General features: G+C 44.5%; 1 protein-coding gene and 1 non-coding gene across 2 annotated transcripts; both read left to right on the top strand.

The window, feature by feature from the left end:
* The first annotated feature begins 3,167 nt into the window (after positions 1–3,167).
* On the top strand, positions 3,168–3,276 carry LOC112444941 (U6 spliceosomal RNA). Its single transcript, XR_003033348.1, has one exon. It is a non-coding gene; the product is annotated as a U6 spliceosomal RNA (small nuclear RNA).
* A 4,825-nt stretch (positions 3,277–8,101) lies between these two features.
* On the top strand, positions 8,102–15,106 carry LOC100336475 (PRAME family member 8). The gene is made up of 3 exons (XM_059883209.1): positions 8,102–10,696; positions 11,835–13,086; positions 14,049–15,106. Exons 2-3 carry the CDS (start codon positions 12,569–12,571, stop codon positions 14,599–14,601), a joined length of 1,071 nt encoding a protein of 356 aa, XP_059739192.1. The 5' UTR covers positions 8,102–10,696; positions 11,835–12,568; the 3' UTR covers positions 14,602–15,106.
* Positions 15,107–15,308: the final 202 nt, after the last annotated feature.

Genomic DNA, 15,308 nt, shown 5'->3' on the forward strand with positions numbered 1-15,308 from the left:
TGTTAAAAAAATAAATCTTCGTCTAAGTGACCCTGAGCAGTTGAACCATGTGTTGTTCAAGATTCACCTGGTACAGACACATACATAGTTTCAGAAGAAGCTGACATGATTACAGACTCTATAGTCCCACTGTGGTGTTGAAGACTCTTGAGAGTCCCTTGGACTGCAAGGAGATCCACCAGTCCATCTAAAGGAGATCAGTCCTGAATATTCATTGAAAGGACTGATACTCAAGCTGAAGTTCCAATACTTTGGCCACTGATGCACAGAACTGACTCCTTGGAAAAGACCCTGATGCTGCAAAAGATTGAAGGCAGGAGGAGAAGGGAATGACAGAAGATGAGATGGTTGGATCACATCACCAACTCGATGGACATAAGTGAGTAGGTTCTGGGAGTTGATGATGGACAGGGAAGCCTGGCGTGCAACAGTCCATGGAGTTTCAAAGAACTGGACACAACTGAATGACTGAACTGAACTCATAGTCCCACCATCTTCTATCTGTTGCCTAGAGAACTAGAAAAGGCTGTGGTATAATTCAGACCTAATCTTAATGGTATTCACTTCAGTTCAGTTCAGTCACTCAGTCGTGTCCGACTCTTTGCGACCCCATGAATGACAGCACACCAGGCCTCCCTATCCATCACAAACTCCGGATTTCACTCAGACTCACGTCCATCAAGTCAGTGATGCCATCCAGCCATCTCATCCTCTGTCGTCCCCTTCTCCTCCTCCCCCCAATCCCTCCCAGCATCAGAGTATTTTCAGATGAGTCAGCTCTTCACATGAGGTGGCCAAAGTACTGGAATTTCAGCTTCATCATCATTCCTTCCAAAGAAATCCCAGGGCTGATCTCCTTTAGAATGGACTGGTTGGATCTCCTTGCAGTCCAGGAGACTTGCAAGGGTCTTCTCCAACACCACAGTTCAAAAGCATCAATTCTTCGGCGCTCAGCTTTCTTCACAGTCCAACTCTACATCCATACACGACCACAGGAAAAACCATAGCCTTGACTAGATGGACCTTTGTTGGCAAAGTAATGTCTCTGCTTTTGAATATGCTATCTAGGTTGGTCATAACTTTCCTTCCAAGGAGTAAGCGTCTTTTAATTTCATGGCTGCAGTCACCATCTGCAGATTTTGGAGCCCCCCAAAATAAAGTCTGACACTGTTTCCACTGTTTCCCCATCTATTTCCCATGAAGTGATGGGACCGGATGCCATGATCTTCGTTTTCTGAAAGTTGAGCTTAAGCCAACTTTTTCACTCTCCACTTTCACTTTCATCAAGAGGCTTTTTAGTTCCTCTTCACTTTCTGCCATAAGGGTGGTGTTATCTGTATATCTGAGGTTATTGATATTTCTCCTGGCAATCTTGATTACAGCTTGTGTTTCTTCCAGTCCAGCGTTTCTCATGATGTACTCTGCATAGAAGTTAAATAAGCAGGGTGACAATATACAGCCTTGACGTACTCCTTTTCCTATTTGGGACCAGTCTGTTGTTCCATGTCCAGTTTTAACTGTTGCTTCTTGACCTGCATACAGATTTCTCTAGAAGTAGGTCATGTGGTCAGGTATCCCCATCTCTTTCAGAATTGTCCACAGTTTACTGTGATCCACACAGTCAAAAGCTTTGGCATAGTCAATAAAGCAGAAATAGATGTTTTTCTGGAACTCTCTTGCTTTTTCCATGATCCAGCGGATGTTGGCAATTTGATCTCTGGTTCCTCTGCCTTTTCTAAAACGAGAAGTATCTCCTCACCGCCGCCCATCCAGACCTTGACGTGGAATAGCTCCTCTAGGCCCTCCTGGGCCTGCGCAGCCACCGCTCCTTGGACGTGGGGTTGCTCCTCCCACCCGCCGCCCGTGGCCTTGGGCATGGGGGTAGCTCCTCCCTGCCGCCGCCCCTGGCCTAGTGCGGCAGTAGCTCCTCTCCGCTTTTGCGCTGTTGCAGCTTGGCATTCTTGGCCGCCACCCCTGACCTCGGACTTGGGGTAGCTCCTCCCGGCCGCTGCCCCTGACCTCGACGTGAGGTAGCTCCTCCCGGCCGCTGCCCCTGACCTCGGACGCAGGGTAAGTCCTCTCGGCTGCTCCTGTGGTGTCGCAGCCTGGCGTTCTCGGCCGCCGACCCTGACCTTGGACTTGGGGTAGCTCCTCCCGGCCACAGTCCCTGACCTCGGACATGGGGTAAATTCTCTTGTTCGCCGCCCCTTTGCATGGTGTCCTCCTGGCTTATGCCCCTGACCTCGGACGTGGGGTAGCTCCTCTCTGCCACGCTCTGTGCGCCGCCGCAGCCCCCGCGCTCTGTTCTTAATGGTATCCTGCTACTGCTGCTAAGTCTCTTCAGTCCTATTCGACTCTGTGCGACCCCATAGACGGCAGCCCATCAGGCTTCCCCGTCCCTGGAATTCTCCAGGCCAGAACACTGGAGTGGGTTACCATTTCCTTCTCCAATGCACGAAAGTGAAAAGTGAAAGTGAAAGTGAAGTCGCTCACTTGTGTCCGACTCTTCACAACCCCATGTACTGCAGCCTACCAGGCTCCTCCGTCCATGGGATTTTCTAGGCAAAAGTACTGGAGTGGGGTGCCATTGCCTTCTCTGACTTAATGGTATAATTCAGACCTAATCTTAAGGTTGAAAAGCAATGGAAGTGATGGTGTAGCTCTAAGTCAAAACTAAAGATCTGAGAACCAGGGAGCCACTTGTGTATGTACCGGAGTTTCCAGGTTCAGGAGCTAGAAGCTCCAGTATTCATGGCCAAGAAGAGAGAGAAGGCGAACAGTTGTCTTTGTTCCATCCAAGCCCCCAGAGGATAAAGTGATGCCCACCCACACTGGTGAGGGCTGATGTCTTGACTCAATTACTGATTTCAATGCTAATCTCTCCCAGGAGTTCCCTTGCAGATTCTCCTAGTGTTAATCTTTGACCTGATCTGGGCATCTCAACTCACAGTGAAGTTGACACATAAATTTAACCCTCACAGTGTGCCTAAACAAATGGAGACAAATAAAAGTTTCCTTGCTAAGGATTCAGAGGCTGCAATTGTTTCTGATTTGATGGAAGGGGATATAGGGCTTAGAGGACCTTAGGCAGATCTTTGGTTCCCCCACAGTGAATATAATGATGCACGTACAGTTTATGGGATTTTTAGTAGGATCCAACGAGATATTTGCTCTCACTTTGGCAGCACATATACTGAAATTGTAACGATACAGAGAAGTTTGTCATGGCCCCTGCACAAGGATGACACACAAATTCATGAAGCATTCCATATTTTTTAGGCTTCCCTGGAGCCTCAGCTGGTAAATAATCCATCTGCAATTCAGATGGGTTCAATCCCTGGGTTGGGAAGATCCCCTGGAGAACAGAAAGGCTAACCTCTCCAGTATTCTGCCCTGGAGAATTCCATGGACTGTATAGTGCATGGGGTCACAAAGAGTCAGACATGACTGAGTGACTTTCACAAAATGAGATATTGCCTGTTGAGGACTGGGCTCTGGAGTTGTTGAACAAGAGCTCATTATTATGTAAGCACTTCACATTTTTTTTTTTTTTTTTTTAGTCTTCTCCCTCCTCATGAATAGCATGAGTCTTCATCCCTTGAACTCAACCACTGTTGTTTACAACAGAGGAAAGAAAAACCTGGATGCTGAAACTGGACTCACATATTACATGTGCTTATCAATGAGTCAGGATTCATCCAGACTGTTCCAGTAGCCAGTGCCGGGGTGGGGGTGAGGGTGGGGGCTGGGGATGGGAGGGAGTAGGAGAGACTGGATTCATCTTCAGTGATAGACATTCTGAGCCTCGGGTCTCTAGGCCAGCTGCTTGTAGATCAGACCAGAGTGCAGGGGTTAATAGTCAGCCACCTGTTGCTCTGGCTAAGCCATGAGAAAAACCCCATGGGAAAAGAATAAAAGCAAAATATAGCAATGGGAGATGTGATCAGGGACACAGGACTGATTGTATCATAGCACAACAGACACTTTCTGTGTGCCAAGACACTAAAAAAAAGTGACCTGGCCCCAAAGAACAGGGCTCTTGATCCAAGAAGTCTTGAGTCCCCCAGTTCCATCTTTGAAACTTTAATTCTGTTTCTAGTTTCTTTTCCCCAAACTGTGCATCAACCACTTTCAATCCCTACCTGCTTCCCTGGCCACAGCACCTCACAATAAAAATCCGTTTTGTAATCAGGACTGTATACTTTAGAATTTTCAATAAACCTTGCTGTCCTGGAACTTCCCTGGTGATCCAGTGGGTATGACTCCATGCTCCCAGTGCAGTGGGCCCTGCCTGGTTCAATCTCTGGTCAAGAAACTAGATTTCATATCCTGAAACTAAGTATTTGCATGCCACAACTGAATGATCCCTCCAATTTCCCAGGTGGCCCAGTGGCAAAGAATCTGCCTGCCAATGCAGGAGATACAGAAGACATGGGTTCTATCCCTGGGTCGGGAAGAACCCCTGGAGAAGGAAATGATACCCTACTCCAGTACTCCTGCCTAGAAAATTCCATGGAGAGAGGAGCCTGGTGGGCTACAGTCCATGGGGTCACAAAGAGTTGGAGCAAACTGAACATACACAGGCACACACACACACACAATACCCACACAGGGTCACAAGGAAGATCAAAGATCCTGTGTGCATGACTAAGACCCAGGGCAGCCAAATAATTAAATAAATAAATATTTAAAAAACTGTGTCTTCTGGTAATATCATTGAGTATAAATATTTGCACAGTGGTTTATATAGAAAACACTCTAAAGTTAATTGAGGCAATATACTATTTTTAAGAATTCATGTGGGTAATTTAAAAATATTGTACTTGCTTAGAAGACTCAAAAAACAAATGTGATTTAAAAACTGATTTTAACCATAAATGAACAAGAATTGTTTCTTTAAAAAAATATGTAGTTCAATAAAATTTTGAGTCGAAAGATTTCCAAGGATATTTTTAATAGTTCAGTTCAGTTCAGTTCAGTTGCTCAGTCGTGTCCAACCCTTTGTGAGCCCACGGCCTGCAGCACACCAGGCCTCCCTGTCTATCACTAACTCCCGGAGATTCTTCAAACTCATGTCTGTTGAGTCGGTGATGCCATCCAACCATCTCATCCTCTGTCGTCCCCTTCTACTGCCTTCAATCTTTCTCAGCATCAGGGTCTTTTCAGATGAGTCAGTTCTTTGCATCAGGTGGCCAGAGTATTAGTGTTTCAGCCTCAGCATCAGTCCTTCCAATGAATATTCAGGACTGATTTCCTTTAGGATGTAGACATTATATTTAGAGCAGTTTTTGGTTCACAATATTATTGAATAGAAGGTACAGAAAGTTTTGTGAAATGAAGACATCTCTTGCCATTTCAATAAACAAGAAATGACACAGTCACCAGAGATTTCTGGCATCCAAATGTGAATGAGGGCTCCCAGACCTCCAATCCAACAGATGTCACTGCTCCCCATGGTGATCTCTGAGGAGCTCAGAGGGTGAAAGAAGCAGCCATCTGGGGCATCTAGCACTCCTTAAGTTGAACAAGGGAACAGGATTTGGCCCCAGAGAGCTGAGGTGCATATGAAAGGAATGAATTCAGTGAGCCCAGAGGCTTGCATCTTCCCATATGCAGTATGCTAAATTCCTTCACTTGAAATCTGATTTTTCTTATAGCAGCCCCTGGAATCGCAAAGTCAGACTGAGTGACTGAACCACAACAATCTTTGATGTTCAGACTGCCTTCTCCCTTTTTACAAATTTTATCACATGACTCCCCCTCCTGCCTTCTTGGAGCAGTTTTCTCAGAGCAACTGAGATTCTGTCTCCTGGGCTTGGGTCCTAAACACGGCTACCAAATAAAATCTCCCTCTACTTTCAGGGGGTGGCTAATGTTTTCATTGGCAGTTTCCATGTAACTCCTGGAACTCAGGTGAGTGGGGCCAGGACATGTGTGTTTGGAAAAGGTCTCGGAAGAGCATATCAAATGACAAGTACACAACCTAAAAGGTGAGAAGTATGTTTTATTTGGTGACTACAGATTATAGGCAGAAAGGTGGCTTCTCAGATAGCTCGAAGGAACTGTTCAAAAGTTATAAGGAGGAAAAAAAAAATTATAAGGAGAGCCTGATGGGTCGCACAGAGTCAGACACGACTGAGGTGACTTACCTTACCTTACAGTATATAAGATCATTTGGTGTTAAAAAAATCAGAAAATATCAAAGAATTATTGCACATAATAAAAATGATACATCTCACTAATTTTCATGCATTTTAAATTTTATTTATTTACTCCTCTGATTTTAAAATTTACTTATTTTGGCTGTTCTGGGTCTTCCTTGCTATGCACAGCCTTTCTCTTGTTGTGGCCAGCAAGGGCCACTCTCTAGTAGAAATGCACTGGTTTCTCATTTTGGTGGCTTCTCTCATTGCAGAGCATGGTGCCAGGGTGTGTGTGCTTCAGTAGTCACGGCTCCCAGGCCCCAGTCCGGTGCTTGTGGGGCTTGGGCTTAGTTGCTCTGCAGCCTGTGGGGTTTTCCCAGACCAGGGATCTAACCTGTATCCCTTGCACTGACTGGTGGATTCTTAATCACTGGGCCACCAGAGAATTTTTTCTTTTTCTTTTTCTCTGTATGGAAAGAGGCAGGAGTTTGGTCTTATTGAAGTCATCCATGTGAGGTTCAAGGTACCACCTCAGGACACCGACCTTCTTCTCCTCCTTGAACTGCCCTCAGGGCACACTGTCTTGGGGCTGCAGTGGATGACGGCCTTTGGGCTGCAATAACCTTTGTTTACTGACGTGCAAGTGAAATAATTGTCTCCAAAGGAAAGTGTAGGAGCAGATGGCAAGTGGAACTGAGGGAGAATGTCTACCGAGTCCCCGCTAGATGCACCTGCTCACTGGGTTACACAAGTGAGGCAGGGAAAGCATTGTTTCACCAAAATTTATTCAGGCTCATGATCCTACTCCTCGAATTATCAGATGGCTTCCTTGTAAAATCCAGTTTGAATAATTATTCTAAGTCAGTTCAGCAAAAAAACCCACTCTTGATATCTGTATAATCATAAAGGATTTGATTTAGGTCATACCTGAATGGTCTAGTGGTTTTCCCTACTTTCTTCATTTTAAGTCTTAATTTGGCAATAAGGAGTTCATGGTCTGAGCCACAGTCAGCTCCTGGTCTTGTTTTTGCTGACTGTATAGAGCTTCTCCATCTTTGGCTGCAAAGAATATAATCAATCTGATTATGGTGTTGACTATCTGGTGATGTCCATATATAGAGTCTTCTCTTGTGTTGTTGGAAGAGGGTGTTTGTTATGACCAGTGCATTTTCTTGGCAAAACTCTATTAGTCTTTGCCCTGCTTCATTGTGTATTCCAAGGCCAAATTTGCCTGTTACTCCAGGTGTTTCTCGACTTCCTACTTTTGCATTCCAGTCCCCTATAATGAAAAGGACATCTTTTTTGGATGTTAGTTCTATGGTTTTTCCTGTGGTCATGTATGGATGTGAGAATTGGACTGTGAAGAAGGCTGAGCGCCGAAGAATTGATGCTTTTGAACTGTGGTGTTGGAGAAGACTCTTGAGAGTCCCTTGGAATGCAAGGAGATCCAACCAGTCCATTCTGAAGGAGATCAGCCCTGGGATTTCTTTGGAAGGAATCATGCTAAAGCTGAAACTCCGGTACTTTGGCCACCTCATGCAAAGAGTTGACTCATTGGAAAAGACTCTGATACTGGGAGGGATTGGGGGCAAGAGGAGAAGGGGACGACAGAGGATGAGATGGCTGGATGGCATCACTGACTTGATGGACGTGAGTCTGAATGAACTCCAGGAGTTGGTGATGGACAGGGAGGCCTGGCATGCTGCGATTCATGGGGTCACAAAGAGTTGGACACAACTGAGCGACTGATCTGATCTGATCTTAATATCTGGTCTCCCCAAGAATCTGATCAAACTTCCTCACTGCCCACTATTAGTATCCAGTTCATCTGGGCTGCCCTCAGCAAAATCTACTAGTTTGGTTCAGCCAAGATCCTTTGCAGACCTGATTCCTCCTCATAGGAAATTACCAGCCAAGAAACACACTGCTTCTGAATTGTGAGTCCCTACCACCTGTATCTGTTGAAGTTGGATGACCTGAGATGCTAGGGTATCCTTATCTGTATTATCGTTGTCCTAAATAAAATTTGATGTAGCCACTTACACCTGTTTCTGTGTCTGATTTTCCTTGGAAACAATTCCCTCAGCTGATTACTGCTCAGGCAGGAAGCGTTCTACAAGTATCCCCCAGATTCCCACATATTCAACGATGACCAATTTGGAGTCTGACCACTTTTTCAGCCATATCAGGCCTTGAGTTATTTTCAGAAAATTCATTTAAACTTTAAAACATTCTTCTTTTTGATCTCATAGTAACTGTGATCCCAGAGGAACATCACCACCTTGAATTTTGAAATTTCCACATTTCCACTAACATCACAGTCTTTTCCAACATTTATGTGATCTGACAATTGGAGGAGTCCTTCTCATCCCTTCAGCTATGACAGGAATGGGCGAATTTAATTCAGATGACCATTATATCTACTACTATGGGAAAGAATCTCTTTGAAGAAATGTAATAGCCTTCATAGTCTACAAAAGAGTGTGAAATGCAGTACTTGGGTATAGTCTCAAAAATGACAGAATGATCTCGGCTCTTTTCCAAGGCAAACCATTCAACATTAAAATAATCCAAGTCTATGCCCCAACCATGGACATGTCCAGTGATTGACATAAGTTTGAGAAAGCTCCAGGGGTTGGTGATGGACAGGGAAACCTGGCTGCGGTCCATGGGGTCACAAAGAGTCAGACACGACTGAGTGACGGAACTGAATTGATGCCCCAACCACTAACGCTGAAAGCTGAAGTTGAACGGTTGTATAAGGACCTATGTGACCTTCTAGATCTAAAAACAAAAAAAGATGACCTTATCATCATAGGGGGCTAGAATGAAAATGTAGGAAGTCAAGAGTAACAGACAAGTTTGATCTTGCAGTACAAAATGAAGCAGGCAGAGGCTAACAGAGTGTTGTGAAAAGAAGACACCTGTCATAGCAAACACCCTTTCCATTAACCCAAGAGAAGACTCTACACATGGATATCACCAGATGGTCAATACCAAAACAGGTTGATTATATTCCTTGTGGTCAAAATTGGATAAACTCTATATAGCCAGCAAAAACAAGTCTGGGAGTTGACTGTGGCCAGATCATGAACTTCTTGCCGAATTCAGACTCAAATTGAAGAATGTAGGGAAAACCACTAGGCCATTCAGGTCTAACCTAAATCAAAAAAGTGAAAGTCACTCAGTTGTGTCCGATTCTTTGAGACCCATGGACAATACAGTCAATGGAATTGTCCAGGCCAGAATAATGGAGTGGGGAGCCTTTCACTTCTCCAGGGTATCTTCCCAACACAGAGATCAAGCCCAGATCTTCCACATTTCAGGTAATTTCTTTACCAGCTGAGCCACAAGGGAAGCCCAAGAACACTGGAGTGGATAGCCCATCCCTTCTCTAGTGGATCTTCCGGAACCAGGAATGGAACTGGGTCTCCTGCATTGCATACAGACTCTGTACTAACTGAGCTATCAGGGAAGACTCATGATTATACAGTGGAAGTGACAAATAGATTCAAGGGAATAGATCTGATAGATAAAGTGCTTGAAGAACTGTGGACAGAGGTTTGTAACATTGTACAGGAGGTGGTGATCAAAACCATCCCCAAGAAAAGAAATGCTAAAAGGCAAAATGGTTGTCTGAGGAGGCCTTAAAAATAGCTGGAAAAAAAAAAAAGAGAGAGAGAGAGAGAGAGAACTGAAAGGCAAAGGAGAAAAGGAAAAATATACATCTGAATGCAGAGTTCCAGAAAAGAGCAAGGAGAGATAAGAAATCCATTTTAAGTGAAAAATGCAAAGAAATAGAGGAAAATAATAGGGCATGAGAGACTAGAGATCTCTTCAAGAAAATTAGAAATACCAAGGGAACATTTCATGCAAAATAATGTCTCTACTTTTTAATATGCTGTCTAGGTTGGTCATAACTTTTCTTCTAAGGAGTAAGCATCTTTTTATTTCAGTGGCCATATTAACAAAACTCAATCAATTTTATATAGTGAATCACTGAATAAGTCCTGGATTCCCCCTCCCCCAATTCGTTTTCTTTCATGAATGATGATCTGACTCAATCAGTTCATCTGGAGACTGGCAGTAACCCAATCAGGATGAACCTGAGGGATGCTCTGGAATCCAATCAGGTAATGCCTACTGATTGGAAGTTAGCAGTTGAAAGGAGAGAAGATGTGGTTAAAAAGTTCCATAAAATGCCCCAGCACCAAAGAATAGACACAGAAACTTCTCGCTCTGGAGTCACTCCTTGTGTTCTCCATCAAGTCTGAGGTCTGAGCAGCATCCCTACCCCGACCACATCAGACCTGGTGAGTTAACCTCAGTGAGGGATGTTCTGCCAATGGCAGGCATGCAATGAATGGTATAATGCAGTTTGACATGGCATGGAGAGTTTACCTTTTTCTCTTCTTTAGGTTAAATTTAAATCTGTCCTTCTGCCTCAAAGTATTCTTTTTTTTTTTTTTTTTATCCTCCAGGGTTTCCATCTGGCCCAACTGGAATCTTCTATGATCTAGCATTGCAGAAATGAAGAAGTGGACATTTTAGTGGTGAGCAGAACTGGGTGTGACATTGTCCATTCCAAATATAGGCTGTTTCACCATGGGTGAGACCAGTAACCAACCCAAGCTTCAGTCGCTCCTCTGTACAATGGGAGTCATCATGTACTGTCTGGATGATGTGCCCATTGGTGTAATGAGTTATTAAATTCTCCTCCTATCATTGTACTGCTGTCAGCTTCTTCCTCAATGTCTGTTAATATCTGCTGTACATATTTAGATGTTCTTATGTTAACAAATACATGTTATTTTTCTTCTTTTTTTTATTATCAAATCTTTATTACTTTTCCATTCCTTTATCAAGTATATTCAGTATATATTTGGATTTTTCTTCTAAATATTTCTTTTTTTTAATTTTATTTTATTTTTAAACTTTACAATATTGTATTAGTTTTGCCAAATATCAAAATGAATCCGCCACAGGTATACCCGAGTTCCCCATCCTGAACCCTCCTCCCTCCTCCCTCCCCTCCCCTCCCTCTGGGTCGTCCCAGTGCTCCAAGCATCCAGTACCGTGCTTCCATTCTAAACATTTTGATTTGTGCTTTGGTTTATATTATTTAAAAGTCTTAACCAGCAGTTTTTCTTTTTAAAGACATCTGTTTGACATGCTGTTTCTTGACATTTACGGTTTTTGCTCTATACACAAATGGCATTCCCTTTACAAGTATCTCCTTAATCTTTCCCAGCTAAGTTGACTTTGGGAACTGAGGATGGAAGCTGTGTTCTACATGAACTCCTGTCCCCATAGTTTGGGCTTTAAGCAATAGTTCTTTTTTTTTTTTTTCCACCATAAAAACAAAGAGAGTCAGCTTTTTCAGTCTCCTGGTGCAGATGTGCAAGAGGGACATGCATTAAGGAAAGCAGTGGATGGAAACAGATGAGCCTCCATTTGGCTTTCTTCCTTCCTGCAACTTGTTAGATTCTTGCTCTAGTGGCAGGATGGGGAGAGCTCTGGCCTTAGGGACACAAACCCAGACTGGAATCCAGACACACCGAAGTCTTCCATTCTGATTCATCATTGCCAGAGCAATGACTGTGGGCCTGATTTGATTTCTCTGAAGTGTGGGGAGAGAGACTACCCTGATGGTTATGATTGTTCTGAGAAGGATGTCTTGTATCTTTGCAGTTTCCCACGATTCAATTCAGAGAAGAGTCAGGATGAGTGTTCACAACCCTCCCAGACTTGCGATCTTGGCAGCAATTGGCCTGCTGAGAGACGAGCCCTTAGCCATCTCTACTTTGGAGTTTCTGCCCACAGAGCTCTACCCACCACTCTTCATGGCTGCCGTCTTTGGCAGACACAGGGAGACCCTGAAGGCTATGGTGCCAGCCTGGCCCTTTGCCCGCCTGCCTCTGGGAAGCCTGATGCAAAAGCCTCACCAAGGAACCTTACAAGCAGTGCTGGAAGGCCTTGATGTCCTGCTTGCCCAGAAGGTTCACCCCAGGTGAGTCAGATCCAGGGAGCCTGGCAGGGTCTTGGATTCCTGGAAGAGACACATGGTGCCAGGCAGAGTGCATGACCAAGTGGTGACCAGAGGCTTCTGAAAAAGCTCAGAGGCTTTTTCAGAGGAATTGCTGAGATCACTTTGGGAAATCCCTTACAAATATATAATAGGAAGGATGGAAGAGAAAAAAGAACTGGGGGAGAGGGAGCAAGAAAGGAAAGAAACAACAGCAGGTGAGAGCAGGACTGTGAAGTAAGAGCACACATGGGGAGATGGAATGTTGCCTGAACTCTGAGGCTGTGGGTTCATTCAGTGTGGATTTTGAATAATCTTACCCCACCATTTGCTGTTTCCCCACAGGAGGGGCAAGCTGCGGGTGCTGGACTTAAGGAATACCAGCCAGGACTTCTGGAACATGTGGTCTGGAGGCAAGGGCCACATGCCCTCCAGCTCACTGCTGGTTCCAGTGGCTGAGGACATGTCCAGGAAAAGGCACCCCTTGACTCCCTTAGAAGTGTACATAGAACTTTGTCTTACGAAAAAGCCCCTGGAGAAATTCCTTACGTACCTCTTCAGGTGGGTGGAGCAGAGAAAAGCCTCCATACACCTGTGCTGTAAGAAGATGAAGATTATTTCAATGTCCAAGGAAAATATGAAGACAGTTCTCAGGATTGTGAAGCTGGACTGTGTACAGATGGTGAAACTGAGTTTCACCCAGAAGCTGTCCACCCTGGCCCAGTTTGCTCCTCTCCTGGGTCAGATGAGCAACGTTCAGAGTCTCATTCTCTCCCGCATTCGTGGGTCTGCTGTTGAGGAGCAGGACCATCAGGATCTTCTGCAATTCACCTCTCAGATCCTCCAGCTGCGGAACCTCCGGAACCTCGGCATGGAAGCTCCATTCTTCCTTGAAGGCTGTCTGGACCAAATGCTCAGGTGAGGCTCTGCCAACAGCTGATTAACAGTGGACACAATGGTAGAATATCAAGGGCAGTGTCTCATCTGCTGCTCCACCGTGAAAAGCAGTATTACAGAAGCACAGGAATCCAGGTGGGGGGAATCGGTTACAGAAGCTCTGGAAAGGGACGCCATGTTGGGAACCCACAAGTTAGGGGGCCTAGATCTAGTGCAAGTGTGTATGTGATTTCTTCTTGGAGGAGAGATTTCTGTGTTCTGAAGATTTATGTATAGGTAAGCAAAGGGGGCATTGAAGAGGGAAAATCACATCAGCCTAAGTGTTGTGAAAAGAAACTCTGTGGTCACTAACCCATGACCACAAGGAGCCTGTTTTAAAGTCCAAGTCAGTAACAGGTGTCCTTTTGCTGCATATAAGGTAATTAATATATGGGAAATGCATGGTTCTGGAGATGATGGTAGCAAAGCAGAGCCAAAAGAATGTAAAAAGTGATAGAAAGTTTGTAGATGTCATAGGGCTGGGAGTCCCTAAAGACCGGCAGCCCCTTTCTGCATGTATGCCAAGAGCCTCACCTGGCCAGAGGTATATGACCATCAGCTCACCCACAGAGTGGCGATCTAAATGAAAAGCATTTTTTATCTCATGTCCCAGAACTTACACTCAGTGATGTCCACCCTGATGGACACTTTGTGTCACGATCTCCTCTGATCATGTTCTAGTGCATTCCATTATGTCTATTCATCCTGCTAAGGAAATAGAGTGTACTGTACTCTGCTTGACAGATGAGGAAAGACGGCTTTCAAGATCATGTGAATGTGATCCAGTCACACTAAGAAAATGGCAGGACTCAGCCTAGAATGAGACTGGACACTCTGGAATTTAAACTATATCAGCTTTGGGCCAATCACTGAGTTCTCCTCTGGAACTCAACTGCTACTTTGCTTTCCCTCATCTAATTGCTTCTTCCCCCCCTCCACCCCAGGTGCTTGAAGACCCCCTTGGACAACATCTCAATCACCAACTGCCTGCTTACAGAATCAGACCTGACCCATCTGTCCTGGTGTCCAAAAATCTGTCAGCTGAAGGGCCTGAATCTTAGTGGCGTCACCCTGACCGACTTTAATCCCAAGCTCCTTCAAGTTCTACTGGAGAAAGTTGCAGGCACTCTGGAAGAACTGGACTTAAACCTGTGTGGGATCACGGACGTCCACCTCATGGGCTTTCTGCCTGCCCTGAGCTGCTGCTCCCAGCTTAGGGTCCTCACCATGTGCGGAAACCTCATCTCCATGGCTGTCCTGGAGAGTGTCCTGCATCATACTGACAGGCTCCCTGATTTAAATCTAGAGCTTTATCCAGCCCCTCGGGAGAGTTACAGCTCTCTGGGTGTCCTTCACCGGGAAAGATTTGCTCAGATAAAGGCTAAGCTGAGGGTGATCCTTACATACTTAGAACGTCCCAGGAAGATTTGGGTTAGCCCCAGCCCCTGTCCTCACTGTGGTGATGACATGTGTGGTCACCTGAGTCCCAACACATAATTCTGTAATACACTGTGTAGTCGGTTGCTTCTATCAGAAGCTTTTTTCTGGACACTTGAAAACTGAAATCTAGGTCATACATCCATTATGAAGGGAAAACACAGCCCTGGTTTCTGATATAAGCTCAGTGTGATTGAAAAACCTGATCCAGCAGGGGTGCAGGATTCCAAAAGGGAGTGTTGACTTGAGGAATTGATGTGACTTTTTTAGATATGTGTTTATAGAGTCAAATATGAAACTGAGTTTCTGGAAGGTTCAGTCTGAGACACACATGTTCAAGTTATTTCTGTATGCACACTTGTAGAAATGATCAGAAATAAAGAGACCTTCAGTGTAAATGATAAATGCCATCCATGATATTATTCTTCTTTCTGTATTTACATCTCGTAGATCTCCAGTTACTGGTGGAGTGGAAGCCCTCTGTTGCATATGATCTGAAACTCCATCATTCCCTAGTTATCTTTTTTCTTCATAGTTTCCTTACTTAGTTCTGGTGGTTAATACAAACAGCAAAGGAAATACACTCAGTGTTCCTCAATAGCACATCCTGTCAAGAGTGGGTACTTACATGCATATTCCTATCAGAAAAATACTAAAATCTTACAGCATGAAATATGGTTTTGTCACATTTATACCAGAAGTATATTTCAGAAGCATGTCTTTTGAAAGCTGGGTCATGTCAATAAGAGTTTTATTTTATTCCCATA

The sequence above is a fragment of the Bos taurus genome, chromosome 29 (genome assembly GCF_002263795.3).
Source record: "Bos taurus isolate L1 Dominette 01449 registration number 42190680 breed Hereford chromosome 29, ARS-UCD2.0, whole genome shotgun sequence".
NCBI lineage: Eukaryota > Metazoa > Chordata > Mammalia > Artiodactyla > Bovidae > Bos > Bos taurus.

Coding starts and splice junctions, on each gene's coding strand:
- LOC100336475 (XM_059883209.1), top strand. CDS start 12,569: ATGTGGTCTGGAGGCAAGGGCCACATGCCCTCCAGCTCACTGCTGGTT. Junction 13,087..14,048: donor TGTCTGGACCAAATGCTCAG/GTGAGGCTCTGC, acceptor CCTCCACCCCAG/GTGCTTGAAGACCCCCTTGG.